This window comes from Trichogramma pretiosum, unplaced genomic scaffold (genome assembly GCF_000599845.2).
Source record: "Trichogramma pretiosum strain Unisexual culture from Peru unplaced genomic scaffold, Tpre_2.0 scaffold9, whole genome shotgun sequence".
Taxonomy (NCBI): Eukaryota; Metazoa; Arthropoda; class Insecta; order Hymenoptera; family Trichogrammatidae; genus Trichogramma; species Trichogramma pretiosum.
The window spans coordinates 1,099,382-1,112,681 of NW_019641697.1; the positions used below are offsets into that span (position 1 = coordinate 1,099,382).

General features: G+C 32.0%; 1 protein-coding gene across 4 annotated transcripts in view; it reads left to right on the forward strand.

Moving 5' to 3' along the window:
* Window positions 1–12,890, forward strand: part of LOC106651596 (regulating synaptic membrane exocytosis protein 1) — a 68,191-nt gene extending 55,301 nt beyond the window's left edge. For 3 of the 4 annotated variants that reach the window (XM_023462286.1, XM_014370170.2, XM_014370171.2), the window contains 7 exons: window positions 37–252; window positions 325–659; window positions 736–921; window positions 7,324–7,420; window positions 7,493–7,575; window positions 7,652–7,759; window positions 7,941–12,890. In XM_023462286.1, the coding sequence (XP_023318054.1) occupies window positions 37–252; window positions 325–659; window positions 736–921; window positions 7,324–7,420; window positions 7,493–7,575; window positions 7,652–7,759; window positions 7,941–8,242 (1,327 nt within the window). In that variant the 3' untranslated portion in view covers window positions 8,243–12,890. Of the gene's footprint in view, window positions 1–36; window positions 253–324; window positions 660–735; window positions 922–4,983; window positions 5,131–7,323; window positions 7,421–7,492; window positions 7,576–7,651; window positions 7,760–7,940 lie in introns of those variants that run through there. The other variant, XM_014370172.2, reaches the window with a different exon arrangement.
* Window positions 12,891–13,300: the final 410 nt, after the last annotated feature.

The window sequence follows — 13,300 nt, forward strand, 5'->3', positions numbered from 1 at the left end:
CATCCGAGACGACGTTGAATTTGACGTTGTTCGCAGCGGAGACGTGACGTCGTTGAAGACGGACGTGTCCGAGCCGACCCACAATCCCATTTGGAACGCCACGCTCAACTTCACCAACGTGACCGGTGAGCAGCTGCTGGATCGACTAATAGAGGTCACCCTGTGGGACTACTGCCCCGACCGCGACAGCATGTTCATGGGTGGCTGCTCCATCGACTTGACCAGTGCTTTCGAGGCGGACCGCGCAGTTTGGTAAGTCGTCCCTGCGAAGCGGCTCGAGCTGCTGGCCTCGGCTAACGAAAAAAATTTCCAACGATCACGCAGGTACCGGCTGGAAGATCCGCGCGGTCTGCGCTCGGGACGCTCGCCGCACTGCTCGCCCCGAGGCTCGCTCTCGATCGAGCTCGCCCAGCGTCTGCTTCGTCGCACGGACCTGCGCGAGCGCAGCTACAGCGAGGACACCCAGAGCGACAGCGGTAGTCCGGAGCCGTACTTTTTGCATCCCGATCACGCCTGGCTGCCCAACTCCCGCCGTGGTTCCAGTCAGTCCGAACAGCTAGAGATCGAGCCGTACGAGCTCAGCAAGGATTACAGTCGATCTCTTCCCGGAAGCAGACGTAGCAGCTTTCAGAGTCAAGCTGGTGGTACCGACAGCAAGCGTTAGTACCCTACCTTCTCGTTGCTCCAGTTCTTGTTTGGCAATGCCACTTAACTCGTTGTTTTCTGTCGACGCAGGTGGAAGTATGGGCGAGGCGGATGTATCCGGAGTGCACTATTCGCGCGAAAGGCGCCGAAGCTCGTTCGCACGACCCATGCGAGACCAAGAGGAGATACTCGAGACGCTGCGTAGTCTCAAAGCTCAGGGAAGGGGCGAGCTTTCGCGGACTATGAGCCTGTCCGGCGAAAAGAGACGACCAAACCGTAAGTAGTCATCCACTGCCAGGCCTATCCTTCTCGTGATGTTGCATATTACTCTATTAGGTATACCAAACATTAACCTTTTTTATGTGGCCTTATACCCCCCAAATCATTTGTGAAATCGTGCATAGTGTAAATCAACAAAACCAAATAAATTTTCCGTGTGTTTTTGTGATATTTAAATCTTATTATTATAACAAGTTTGTATAAATGTACCCATATAAATATCCGTGTACATAGCGTCAACCGTGATCAGCTCAAAAATAAAGTATCAACTAAAATCTATTGGAGTATGAAAAACTATGAAAATCCTGAGTTTCTTATTACATTCGTATCTTAAACCCTGACACGCCAAAAAGTAGTTTAGGGCCCAAGCGAAGCGAGTGCCGTAAAGTGCTATTTCAGCCTTTGCAAGACCACAGAGGAGTGATCTAAAAGTCTCCAATTTTCAGGATTTCCATTTTTTATACTTTACAAGAACATGCATTTAGTTAATATTTCATTTTGGGTCCGTATCGGGTGTCGAACTTTGATATATTCAGTCAAACAATATTGCGGCGTACTCTCAGGTATTAACGTGCGTTTCAATGGCATAGAAAAAGTCGACAACTGCACTTGTAAGCACTTGACTATCCCATTCGAATGCGTATTCATCCCCGATTATATGTTACAAAATTAGTTATCTATATATTATTTCAAAGTTCGGCGCTCAATACCGGTTGAGAAGGTTAGGTCCATACTTCAAACCAGTGGGTACGCTTGCAGTCATTTCATGTAAACCATTATTAAACATTATTATGTAGGTTTATTAAAACGACCTGCACTTATCAATGTTCATTTTGTTTTGCTTTACAATGTGAACTTTGTTAATTGTTCATTTTGCGTTTGTTGCTTCTTACACGTTTTCTATGTTATACATGTGCTTTATATGTAATGCTTACATTTAAGTGTCAAAAAATTTCCATTGCTCCAAGTTTTTTTCTCTTATGTTTTACATACCTAATTTTTCTGATAACTTGTATTTCTATGCTCGTAAACTGCTTCAATAAGAAAAGTTCATAGAAACTCATTCACAATGTATTCTCTATTACGTCACTTTTATATTTAAACTCAATTTTTTTCTTCAAATTTTCACACTTTACTTTTTATTATGAATTTTATATCAACTTCCAAACTTGTCGTTATCGCACTTTATTAAGTGAACGAGATCTTCAAATCTTCAACCAAGGCTACATCAAGTTTTCATGTAAGTGGTAAACCCATGTGTACTGTTGTAATGGTCAATTCTGAAAATACCCGCTTCCTTAAATCAGAAAAATCTCTTGAAAAAATATTAGGAAACTTGCATTACCGAGATCATAATTGGTTCTTATATAATTTCGTCCATTTATTTGGAAACATTTTTCTTACATCTTTTTGTCATTATTTTGTCAGTAATTTAATCAAAATTCATAAATTTCTGTCAGCGTCTTAAATCACAATATTGTTGCAAATGGTGTAAAACATAAAATTGATTTTCATTTTCTACTAAGTGCACGTTTTGTATTCGTATTTAAGTAGAGATGTAAATTTAATGAGAGTCAAAATTCATAGAATTAATGAAATTGATCTTTTTTAATTCTCTGTCAAAAAGTGTTAGCCAAAAATCAAATCATTACTTGATAGGCAAACTTTAATATTTTTTATCAAGCGCTCAAATGGAACGGTTTTTGTACAATTGCATGTCACTCAAACAAATCGGATTTCAACCGATGAAAAAAGTTTCTGACTACTTGGCTACGAGCCAGTTGTTTTATTTAAATGTAGTTATTTTGTTTGAAATGTCGCTAAAATACTCCGCTGGTGGGACAATATTTACTGTGCATCTTTCATCGAATTTTGTCGTTTCTTTACAAAAACATGAAAAATTACTTAAATCACACATTTGTATATAGACACGAGTGCATGTAGAACAATGAAACAATCAATGAGCCGTTTCCAATTGGATTTTTATTTAAAAATGTGTTTTGATTGACAAATTTTGTACAATAGAATACATTGGAATAATTGGAATATGTTACTTTTTACTCGTCTTCAGTCCACACTTCAATTCCTCGGTTTGTTAAAAAATAATGAAATATACACAATTTTTTGCTTAAATTGATGAAGTATTTTTACATACTCACATTTTAACTTTGGACGAGTAAATTCAATAATTTTGGTAAACAGCAAAAAATAATCTTCAAACCTCTACCATAATAGTAATTTTCGATACAAGTGCCATAAGTAACACTTTTTGGCACGGCGTAGTTTAGGGCCCGAGCGCAGCGAGGGTCCTAATAGCTGGGCCGAAAAGTGTCCCCTATGGCCCGAGTATCGAACAACGTTTTATAGTACTGTGCAAAGTTCACATTTATGTCCCCTTTTCCGATGCATAAGTCGCACTTTCTGGTAGCGCGAAGTGAGGTTAGCGCACGAGCGTATGCGAGTGTGATGCGAACGCAGCGGTGCCAGAATGTGCGACTTATGCCACCGAAAAGCGTGCCATAGATGTGAACTTATGCCACGCAGTGCTATAAAGTTAATTTATAATGCGCGCAGTAAAGTTGATTTTCCACTTTAAAATATACTGACTAGTTATTCATCTATTGAATTTACTTTTGAAATATAAAATCTCTTTGAACTTTCGTAATTTAAATGAATATAATTATAAGGGGTATAAATAACCAAGTCAGGCAAAAAACTTACTGATTGAATATGGGTAATTATCAAAAAAATAAAATATCTCTATAACTATTTGGGACTAAGTAAATTTAAAAATAAAGTAGGTGATATATATTATTTGATTTGAAATTGAAGATAGAAAAAAGTTTTAATGATTAAACTACACGAAAATAAAATATCAATATGTTATCTAATATCTAATAAAAACTAAAAAACAAGTATTACAATAGTGACTTAATAACGCCATTTTCATTGATAGTAAAATTAACATAATATGACTAATGTAAAGAGTTGATCGGTCAGTAAATGTACATTGATAGAAATCTTATTTTTCTCGATATCTTCGAATTCTATCCTTTGTTTTTTTTTTCAACAATTATGGATCCTCTTACTTTTTTTAAACTGAACTTGAGTTGATCTTCTCACAGGTGTCATTACTGATTTTTTTTTGAAAGCTATCGATGATCTAATTAATTTTTCATAATAATTACTTATGCTCCTTACAATGCGTTACAATGCGTGACATGCGTTATTTTGGTTCGGTAAACATGGGAAAATTATAAAAAAGTAGTAGACATACAGAAAATGCACTCAAATAATTTAATTGGACCATCAGATATTTGTACGAGTCGAAACATCTAGTTTTCCTCCTTATTTGATAATTACCCATATCTTCACATATGTAGATATGTATTAAAATGAATTTAAATGAAAATCAATGTATTGAGTGTAGATAATTTGAATGTTTACTATGAAAAAAAATTTTTCATTTTACAACACTTTTACGTCCTGTCGCTCTATAAAAAAACTTTTAGACGCTGTTTTCTTTTCTCTTTATCACTGTATCTTAAACTTGATTGCATCTATCTGTATTTATGTTGTTATCGTCAATTATTTTTGACGAATGTCTAAAAATCAATTAAATCGAGAAGTTTATCATTTTCTCGCTGACTTACTCACTTACGTCGTTCTCAAACAAGGTGCATTCGTTGCATATGTGCATTCAATCAAAAATCATGAATCCTCATTCAGTGTATCTTTCTACTGTTGCGCTATTACATGCGGTGTTCGCTCGGTCGTAATACGCGATGCGAACCTCAAATAAAGAATATACATACATTCTGTAATTCTAACTATTTACTGAACCACTGTGACACCATATATCTACCGTTAAACGTCTGAAAACCATCGATCCGCATTATTCTATTGTCCATTATTATGAACGGAATGTAATCACTATTATATCATCATCATTATTATAAAACGGTGATGGACTGACCTGGCAATGACATTATATCATGAAAAAAAACTGATATGACGAAAAGAAAACCAAACAAAACAAAAATTGCAAAACGTCGGCAGCGTCCATTGTAGTCCCGACAGTAACTGTGTGGCAGTGCGAGCCTGTTTCTCCGAGGACCGCTAAATCGGCCTCCTTCCCTTCACCGCACGCTACACCCCGATAAATTACACTGGCAAGTCAATTACGAGCGACGCTGAGGGCATCTGGTAAGATTCACTTTCTTTTCTCTTCTCTTATTCTCTCTTTTTCTCTTTTTATCTGACTTTCTATCTTTTTTTTAAATCCCTCATCCAACTTTTAGTCATTCCCGACTTGTATCCTCAACTCTTGATATTTTTTGTCTTTTCATGCAATGTACAGAAGATTATTTTTAATGAAAAAAGATTGATTATTTGTAATTTTATTCAGAAAAAAATATTGATGAAAAAACTTTTTATTATCCAGATTTATCTACTTATCTTTTTAACATTATCTAACTCATAAGCTTTGCATTCATAGTCGACGATGTAATTTTCTTTTTTACAGATGTATTATTATATGAGTGTTTGAACGTTTTGTAAATTTTAGATACTTATAGCAAAAATATCAATTTATCTGATTAGTTGTTGAATCAAATTTCTATCTGAAGTTGAAAACATTTTTGCGTGTGAATGAATAACAATAATAATAAAAATAATAATAACAATATTAGTTATAATATATTTGAAAAATAAGGATAAAGAAATACATAAAGAAATCGTATAAGAGTAAAAAAATTAAACATCGAGTTTTAAACTATAATAATTTTCTGTTTATAGATGTTTCAGGAAACTTTTATCGTTTTACTTATTTATGTTTATATATTTTTCCTAAGTACACACGTACAGTTTACCTATTATGTCAGATTTTACAAGCGTTTTATTGTTTAGCATATGCATAATATTTTTACCTATTACATTTATCTCCTCTCAATAATAAAAAAAACTTAATACAATATACTTTTTTGCTCAACTCTTCCATTATAATCGTACATGTATTCAGCTAATTTTGCAGATGTTCTACAGATATATTGCTAGCTGCTGTTATTGTTTCGGTAAGAGTAAAATCTTCGAGCCAAAATTGAAAGCTACTTTTCAATAAATTACATAAAGAGAAGTTTAGTATATGATAATGAAAGTGTTTTCTTTTTGTTCATGAAAAGTTTGAAAAAATAGTTTAAATTCTAGCAATGTAGATGTGATGGCTCGATGATGTTAATAAATTGTAGAGCTTAGTTTAGAGACCTTATTTATTTTCATTAACTTTATTTTGTGGAAGCTCTTGAACTCATAATAACGTAGCTTCGTGATGGTAAACTTGTTCTCAAGTTTATTTACGCTATGATCTATGCTAAATTTAAAATATATATATATATATAACTACATATAATATGCACTGCCTAATCTTTGTGGTTTTAATTTTTTTGTAAGTTATTAATTTCTTTGTGTATCCAAGCCTTTTATTTTTTCGTACAGTTAATATCCATGATCATTTGATTGAAAAATTATGGTTGAACACAATTTTTATGTATCGAAAATACTTGATTGAACTAATAAACGTAAGACTATTTGAAACTTTGTTTCATTATTTTTTAATTCTGTGATAATTTGGCAAATTATCAATAATACTTCCATGTAAGGTAAGCTTATAGTACAATAAAATATCATTTTTCATATGAATGTTTAATTTCCGCATTTTTAAATTAATATTCACAGGATAAATAATTAGTTTATTATCACTTAGTTTAGAGGTACCTATGCATTCGAATGTTAGATTATTAGCACCTTGAGTATTAATGTATTTCATTATTGTTTTTACAGATAAAAACTTAATCGATAATAGTACATGTTTATATGTATAGCGATTAAATAGTAATGTAGTTAGCTATAGTTACTATGTAAAAATTTAGAATTTGCATATTGAGACAAATAAAGATAGCTTAATCACATATTAAATAATATCATATAATGATTTTAAAGTACCAAACTAGTTACAAAAATCAATGATATATAAAAATTGTGTCACCGTCTCATTTATTAAATATCATTACAACAAAATAAACTTGATTTAAATTTACACCTATTCATATTATCATTACTATATTTTTTATTTTAATATCTGAGAAAAATTTCGTTGAAATTAAAAGTATAGAAACTTTTTTCGACAAAGCTATATTTAATGCATCGCGCTTATTAATTGTCATTATTACAATATCGTAATAGTTTGTATAGAACTGGCAAATGATGCTTCATTCAAACAGAGATTATAATAAGGATTCAATCAATTTTTTCGGAATAAAAGTTTGCACATAACTTTTACGAATTCTATAAAGCTAAAAGTATACTTAGCCATTACTAATACATGATATAAATTGTTCATAGGAAGAACAGACCGTAGAGAGAGCAGCGTTCTGGAAATGAAAAGACATTACGATTATGATCGTATGAATAGCGAATCAGATGAGGAGGAGAAATGGAAGTAAGAATTTCAAGTATAAAGAAAAATGATTTTGTTATAATTAATTTTTGAAATCATTCAACGATTTTACAGTCAGTCAATGAAGACGGAAAATGGACTTGATTTAGATCTTGGACCCGGACAGATTGCTCCTAAATGCTATAAAGTGCCAAAAGGTGGGAGTTTATAGAAACACTATTTGAGTAATGAAACATTGTAACATCAAACTTGAATAATTAAATTTATTTTTAGGACAAAATAATGGTAAAGTTCAGCTAGCCATTTTTTTAAGCAAAGGCAATCTTGAGGTTGAAGTGATTTCTGCCAAAGATATCTGCCAACAAGATGCTGAAGAGCCGGGTAAAAATTTAAATGCTATTTTCTTCGTTTTAAATCTAGTTTCTTTAAATTTTGCGCTAAATTATAGGGTTAATATACTAGTTGACAAGCTCATAAATTGATTTTGGAGCCCTGTTTTCATAGTATTTTATTTGTACTTTGTTATGGACGCTCATTCAGTTATTCCTATGACTTGTTTCAGATACTTACATAAAAACTTATCTACGAGCAGAGGAGCGCTGGTTGCACAAGCGCAAGACGCGGGTGGTGCGGCACTCGCGCAATCCCCAGTTCCGCCAGACGCTCAAGTATCCGAGCTGTGACGCGCTCGGGCGCAATTTGCTGGTTATGCTTTGGGAAAAGAAGCAGGGTTTCGAGAGCAATCAGGGCCTGGGTGGGGCTGAGATCGAACTCGATTCTTTGGCATTGACGAGATTGACCATCGGCTGGTATCGTCTTTTCCCCATTCACACGCTTGGCACCCAAACTGCTGACTCTCCTTGATGGTTGCGGGAAAAATGGGCTCTCGAAGCCGGCGAACTCGATCTCAGACTGAGTCTTTTACTCAAGGACGAGAACGAGTCCGTCGTCAAATTTGTCTCTTGATTTGTCTACGTGTCTCTAATAGCAGCGCTTGTCTACTGATTTACTTTATGCGCTAACATGTTCATTTCACCCTTGCCTTTCGATGAAATCGCGTTGTAGTTATGAATTAATTTAGTTCGACCTTACCTTGAACCTAGACCGTAGATACACGATATTTTTTACCTGCATCAAAATTTCACCCTAGATGCTCGTCTCATTCGATTGGTAACAAATTCATAAAAGCCTAAATTAATGTGTTCGGTCTCTTCAACAAGTTTCAAGCGTTGACAATACTAAATGGATGACAACGAAATACTTTAAGAATCGAGAAAAAGTAAGGGATTGACTATTATTTGTAAACTTATTTGCATAAAGTCTCATTTTATTTTATAGTGCTTATTCAAAGATACATTTTTAAAGTAAAGATACATTTTTAAAGTACTTTTAGTGTTCTTTAGACATGGCATATTAAAGGTTTATTAGGCCAGTACCGAAATGAATCTTCAAAGAGTCAGTTTTTCTGTTGCATTTTTGAATTTTTTATTCTTTCTAGAATTATCTAGAATCAATTTAAGGATTAAGCGCAAGCGCGTAAACCGTGCAATTGAAAACGCGTTTTTCTCGATAAGATGTTTTTTGACTGGCGGATTGTTTATCTAAGGATCTATTCGAACGATCCTTACCAAATTTTACACACTTCTTCATTAAATTATAAGACAGAATAATATACCAACATTTGATTAATGATAAAGAAGTGTGCTAAATTTCGTAAAGATCGGCCTAGTAGATTCGAAGACTAACTGTCCGCCACCGAGAAATTCATCTGTAGAAGACTATGCATGTTCAGAGAAAACCAACTTAATAAGTATAGAACATTTTTATTTTTAATTTTTCTACTCTTAACATCTAATAACGAGATTCTATCAAATATTTATTAAAGAAATCGAGCATAAAAATTATGAATGTAGCGTTTTTAGTTTTTTTATTCCGGCAGTAATACTGTCGTTGTATGTAACAACGAGAGAACAATACTATATATTGTCATTTTGGCGACCAAAATAAATTATATTTGTATATCTATGTATATTGTGTTCGCTTCAGCGCAGACAATAATATTATATGTTATTTTTGTCGCCGAATAGACACTAGAATACTAAATAATCATCACAGGCAAGGGTGCGACAGCCAAATCCGGATATAACGTATTTTAGTGAAAAAGTTTTATTTCCTAAAAATTCAATCAGGGTGATTTAAGCGAACGCGTAGAAGAATAAAAGATGCATTTTTAAGTCACATGCAAAAAATGAGTCCATTTTTCCCGATAATATTGGAATTAATTCCTAAAAATTGATGATGATTAACATGTTAATCCAGAATGTACAAACTTGCGATGTTCAATCGACATCTGATGCTTAACTGCATCATAAATTTGCTGGTTGATCCAGCCAAGGGGGATTCGACTGATCATCGCACGAGAGAACAATACATTTTCTGCCGTCGCTCACAAATAGCTTTATAAATTGAATAACCAAATAAACAACAAAAAAGTTCGTAAATAATCGGTTAATGACTGGGTTGAAGCGATTACCGATGTATTCCATTTCAACTATTGTGAATGAGGCCTAACTTGAAAGATGTCAGAATTTTAAATAACTATACGTACAAATGCTTCGACTTTCATCGAATTTATTTTTAGTAAATATATATTTATACTTAAGAGTCGTCGTTAAAATTTTGGTCCTCGGTACTTGCTGGTCGAGTTCCTAAAAGGAGGATGAAATTACTGATTTCATAAAGGCAAATATTATTGGCCAATATTTGAAAATTACTTCTTAGAAAAAATGGTGTATCAGTAATTTATCGATGTTTAGAAATTATACAATTATTTTGTAGTTGATATATCAACTAAAATGAGTAAACTAAATTTATTTGATCTCAAGTTTTTTAAAATTTCAGAAAGAAGTTGGGCGATTAGAACCAACTTTAAGCACATTATACAAGCGATCATTTAATTACAAGTTTAAAAAATTAATTTTACTCATAAATATTATAAAATATGCGAATTGATGGGCAAAAAATTAAAAAGAATGGTGAATTTCGCTTTTGACCCGCCTAAAGTTTAGAAAAACTCAAAAGCTTTGTTTCACTCCAAAAACAATATAATAATTGAACTCAAATAAGTAAATAAAGAGCAAAATTTATCGAGCGTAAAAAATTTATATTGCTGTTTTACATGTTTTAGTATGTATGAAGTTTACGGATGTTACTTATATACAATCTTTTTGTCAATTCATCATTGAAAAATAATTTTCTACAATACAGTAGAAAAGATAATTATTTCAGATCAATGGATGAGTTGCAAATGAATTACTTAGTTTTAATAATGTATAAAGTAAATTTATCGTCTTGGTTTAGTCTTTCAATTAAAATTAATTTAGCAATTTTCTTTGCGATTGCGATGAATCTTCGGTCAAAAATCGCAAAAAAAAACAAGTAAATATACAAATAAAACATCTCTAAAAATTGAATCACGGCCTACAATAAGGGAGGAAGACATATTGAGTATAATGTAGATCAACGTATATTCGTCTATTCGAATAACTATAAAAAAACAAAAGCTATCCTCCTTTTCACATCATACATAAATCTTATTATATATAGATTGTACTTCTATGATAATGATTTTAAGAGACAATGAAAACTGCGCCTTTTTCTACTAGAACTATGAAATTGTTATAAACCTTGTGAAAGATCTATTGTATTTTCTAATCACATAATCGTGTTCTACCTGATAATATCTAAAAGAATATGTACATCAGAGCCTAATCTATTGCGAAAAAATGCAAAATGACAATGTTCTTCCCATATAAAAAGTCTTTAGTACATATGTTACTACATAAAGCATAAAATGATGAAGTATCAGAAACGTCAAGAATTGACAATTTCAAGTGCTTTTGTTTTGTCGATGAGTTTTACCACGAAAAAAATTTCAATATAACTGAATTTGAAGTACTTCAAATTCTGAAAAACTTACGTGGTTGTGATAATATACTTTATGAATTAAAGAGAGCAAAAGTTTTTGGAAAAAATGGTTTTTATAGTTTAGGATATTTCTTCCTTTTTGAAACCTTTTTTGACAGTTAAGTAAACTACTTTTGCCTGATGAAATAAGTTATCTGCACAAATCCTTGATTTAGCTCATTCGTGAATTGGTACAACATTCGAGTTCAATATAGCACTTTTCGATGCAAGAGTTGTAACTAATTCCTTACGGCTCTGCGTCGTTTAGGGACTTAGCGTAGAGAATCCTTATGGCCATGTCATAAAATGTTACTTTTATCAATCGCATCGTAAAGTACTATTATTTTAAATAATAGCTTTCAAAAGTATGTTAGTAACTAGCTTATAGTAGCTAAGATTATGATTTTAACCACTAGTGGATCGAACAAGTTCGCTGCTTTACAAAAACAGATTTGTGTAAAAACACCAAATTTCATGAAATATTTATGAAAGGAAAATATTTATAAGCAAAGTAGGCAGCAAATGATTGTACAAATAGCTGCATTATAGCAGGCAAAAGAAATAGTTCAACTCTCAAAAAAGATTTTAAAGGTATGAAGAATTAAAAAAAAAATTTAAGTATCCTTTCGAACTTCAAATTCTTATAAAATCAAAGAAATTTATTTGTTTTTTGCTGCTTATAAGAATTTTTTAATTTTTCTAAAGAAAATTATCCACCGATCTATGCTTCTGCTTCTAAACATACATTGTATCCACTTTGACAATCGGTCTATCAGACTTACTTATACACTGTAAATATATACAATAATCAAGTACTTTCACAACCAATAGAAAAATATTTATAAAAAAATTTTTTGATTGTATTGTAGATGATATGATGTACTAAATGCATAGTATATTTATCAATATGAAAAATCTGAAAATTCAATTGGATATACTTGAATAGGGTGAATGATTGATCCCCGAAACTACTAACTCTTATCTGATTTTTAATGCGATATCATTAGAATATCTGATTATGGATGAATAATCGAAACATGACTTCCAAAGTAAGCACTTATGAATTTTTCATATGCATGAAACTTTGATTTCATTTCATAGTTTTTTTAAGCTTTTTGTGCGTAAATAAGTTAAGGGTAAATACCTAAGGTTACGTATTTATTGTCTATCAAGAGAACATTTGATGGTGAATGGATGGTGAATTTGTATTTTTATAAGTTTTAAGTTAGATTTGCAAAGTTAGTTGATTTTTTATTTCAGGATATATTTTTAATGATACATTTGAGCTGTTAAATGATATGATATTGAACATCAGATGAAAATAGAGTTTCAAGCGTTTAGGGGCTGACATTTTAGTGAAATGATGAAGCATACTTTTATCGTTTGAGATTCATTTCAATTATTCAAGAAAAAAAATTATTTGTTTCGATAATACTCAGTTAATTCTTACACTTAGTTCCTATTATGATAGATTATTTTGTAAATTCATTGCCATTTAGAATGATTTAATTTTATTTTGAATGATATTATTAATTATAATTATTGAATATGTATGAGAAACAAAATGCATAAAAAAGAATTTATTTATTTTCTATCAATACTTACTACTTTTTTTAGTAATTGTTATGGTATTAATAAGTAATGGTGTTAAAATTACATGATAATCTATAAATACTTAAATGTTTCAGGAAGATCCTTGAATAAAATTAAAAATTATTAATACGAAATTTTGATGATGTTTAGATATTTAACTGTTGATTTTTAGGGAAGAAGTAAATTTTAATGACAAAAAGTATGAACAATGCGCTGACTTTATGCGCTAAAAAATTTTGTAGCACCTCAAGTACAAACATGATACTTATAGTGCAGTAAGTGAATGCTCTTAACACTTAAATATTTAATGTAATAACTAATATTAAGTTAGAAATAGTATAAAGAATTTTTTGGAATTTTATT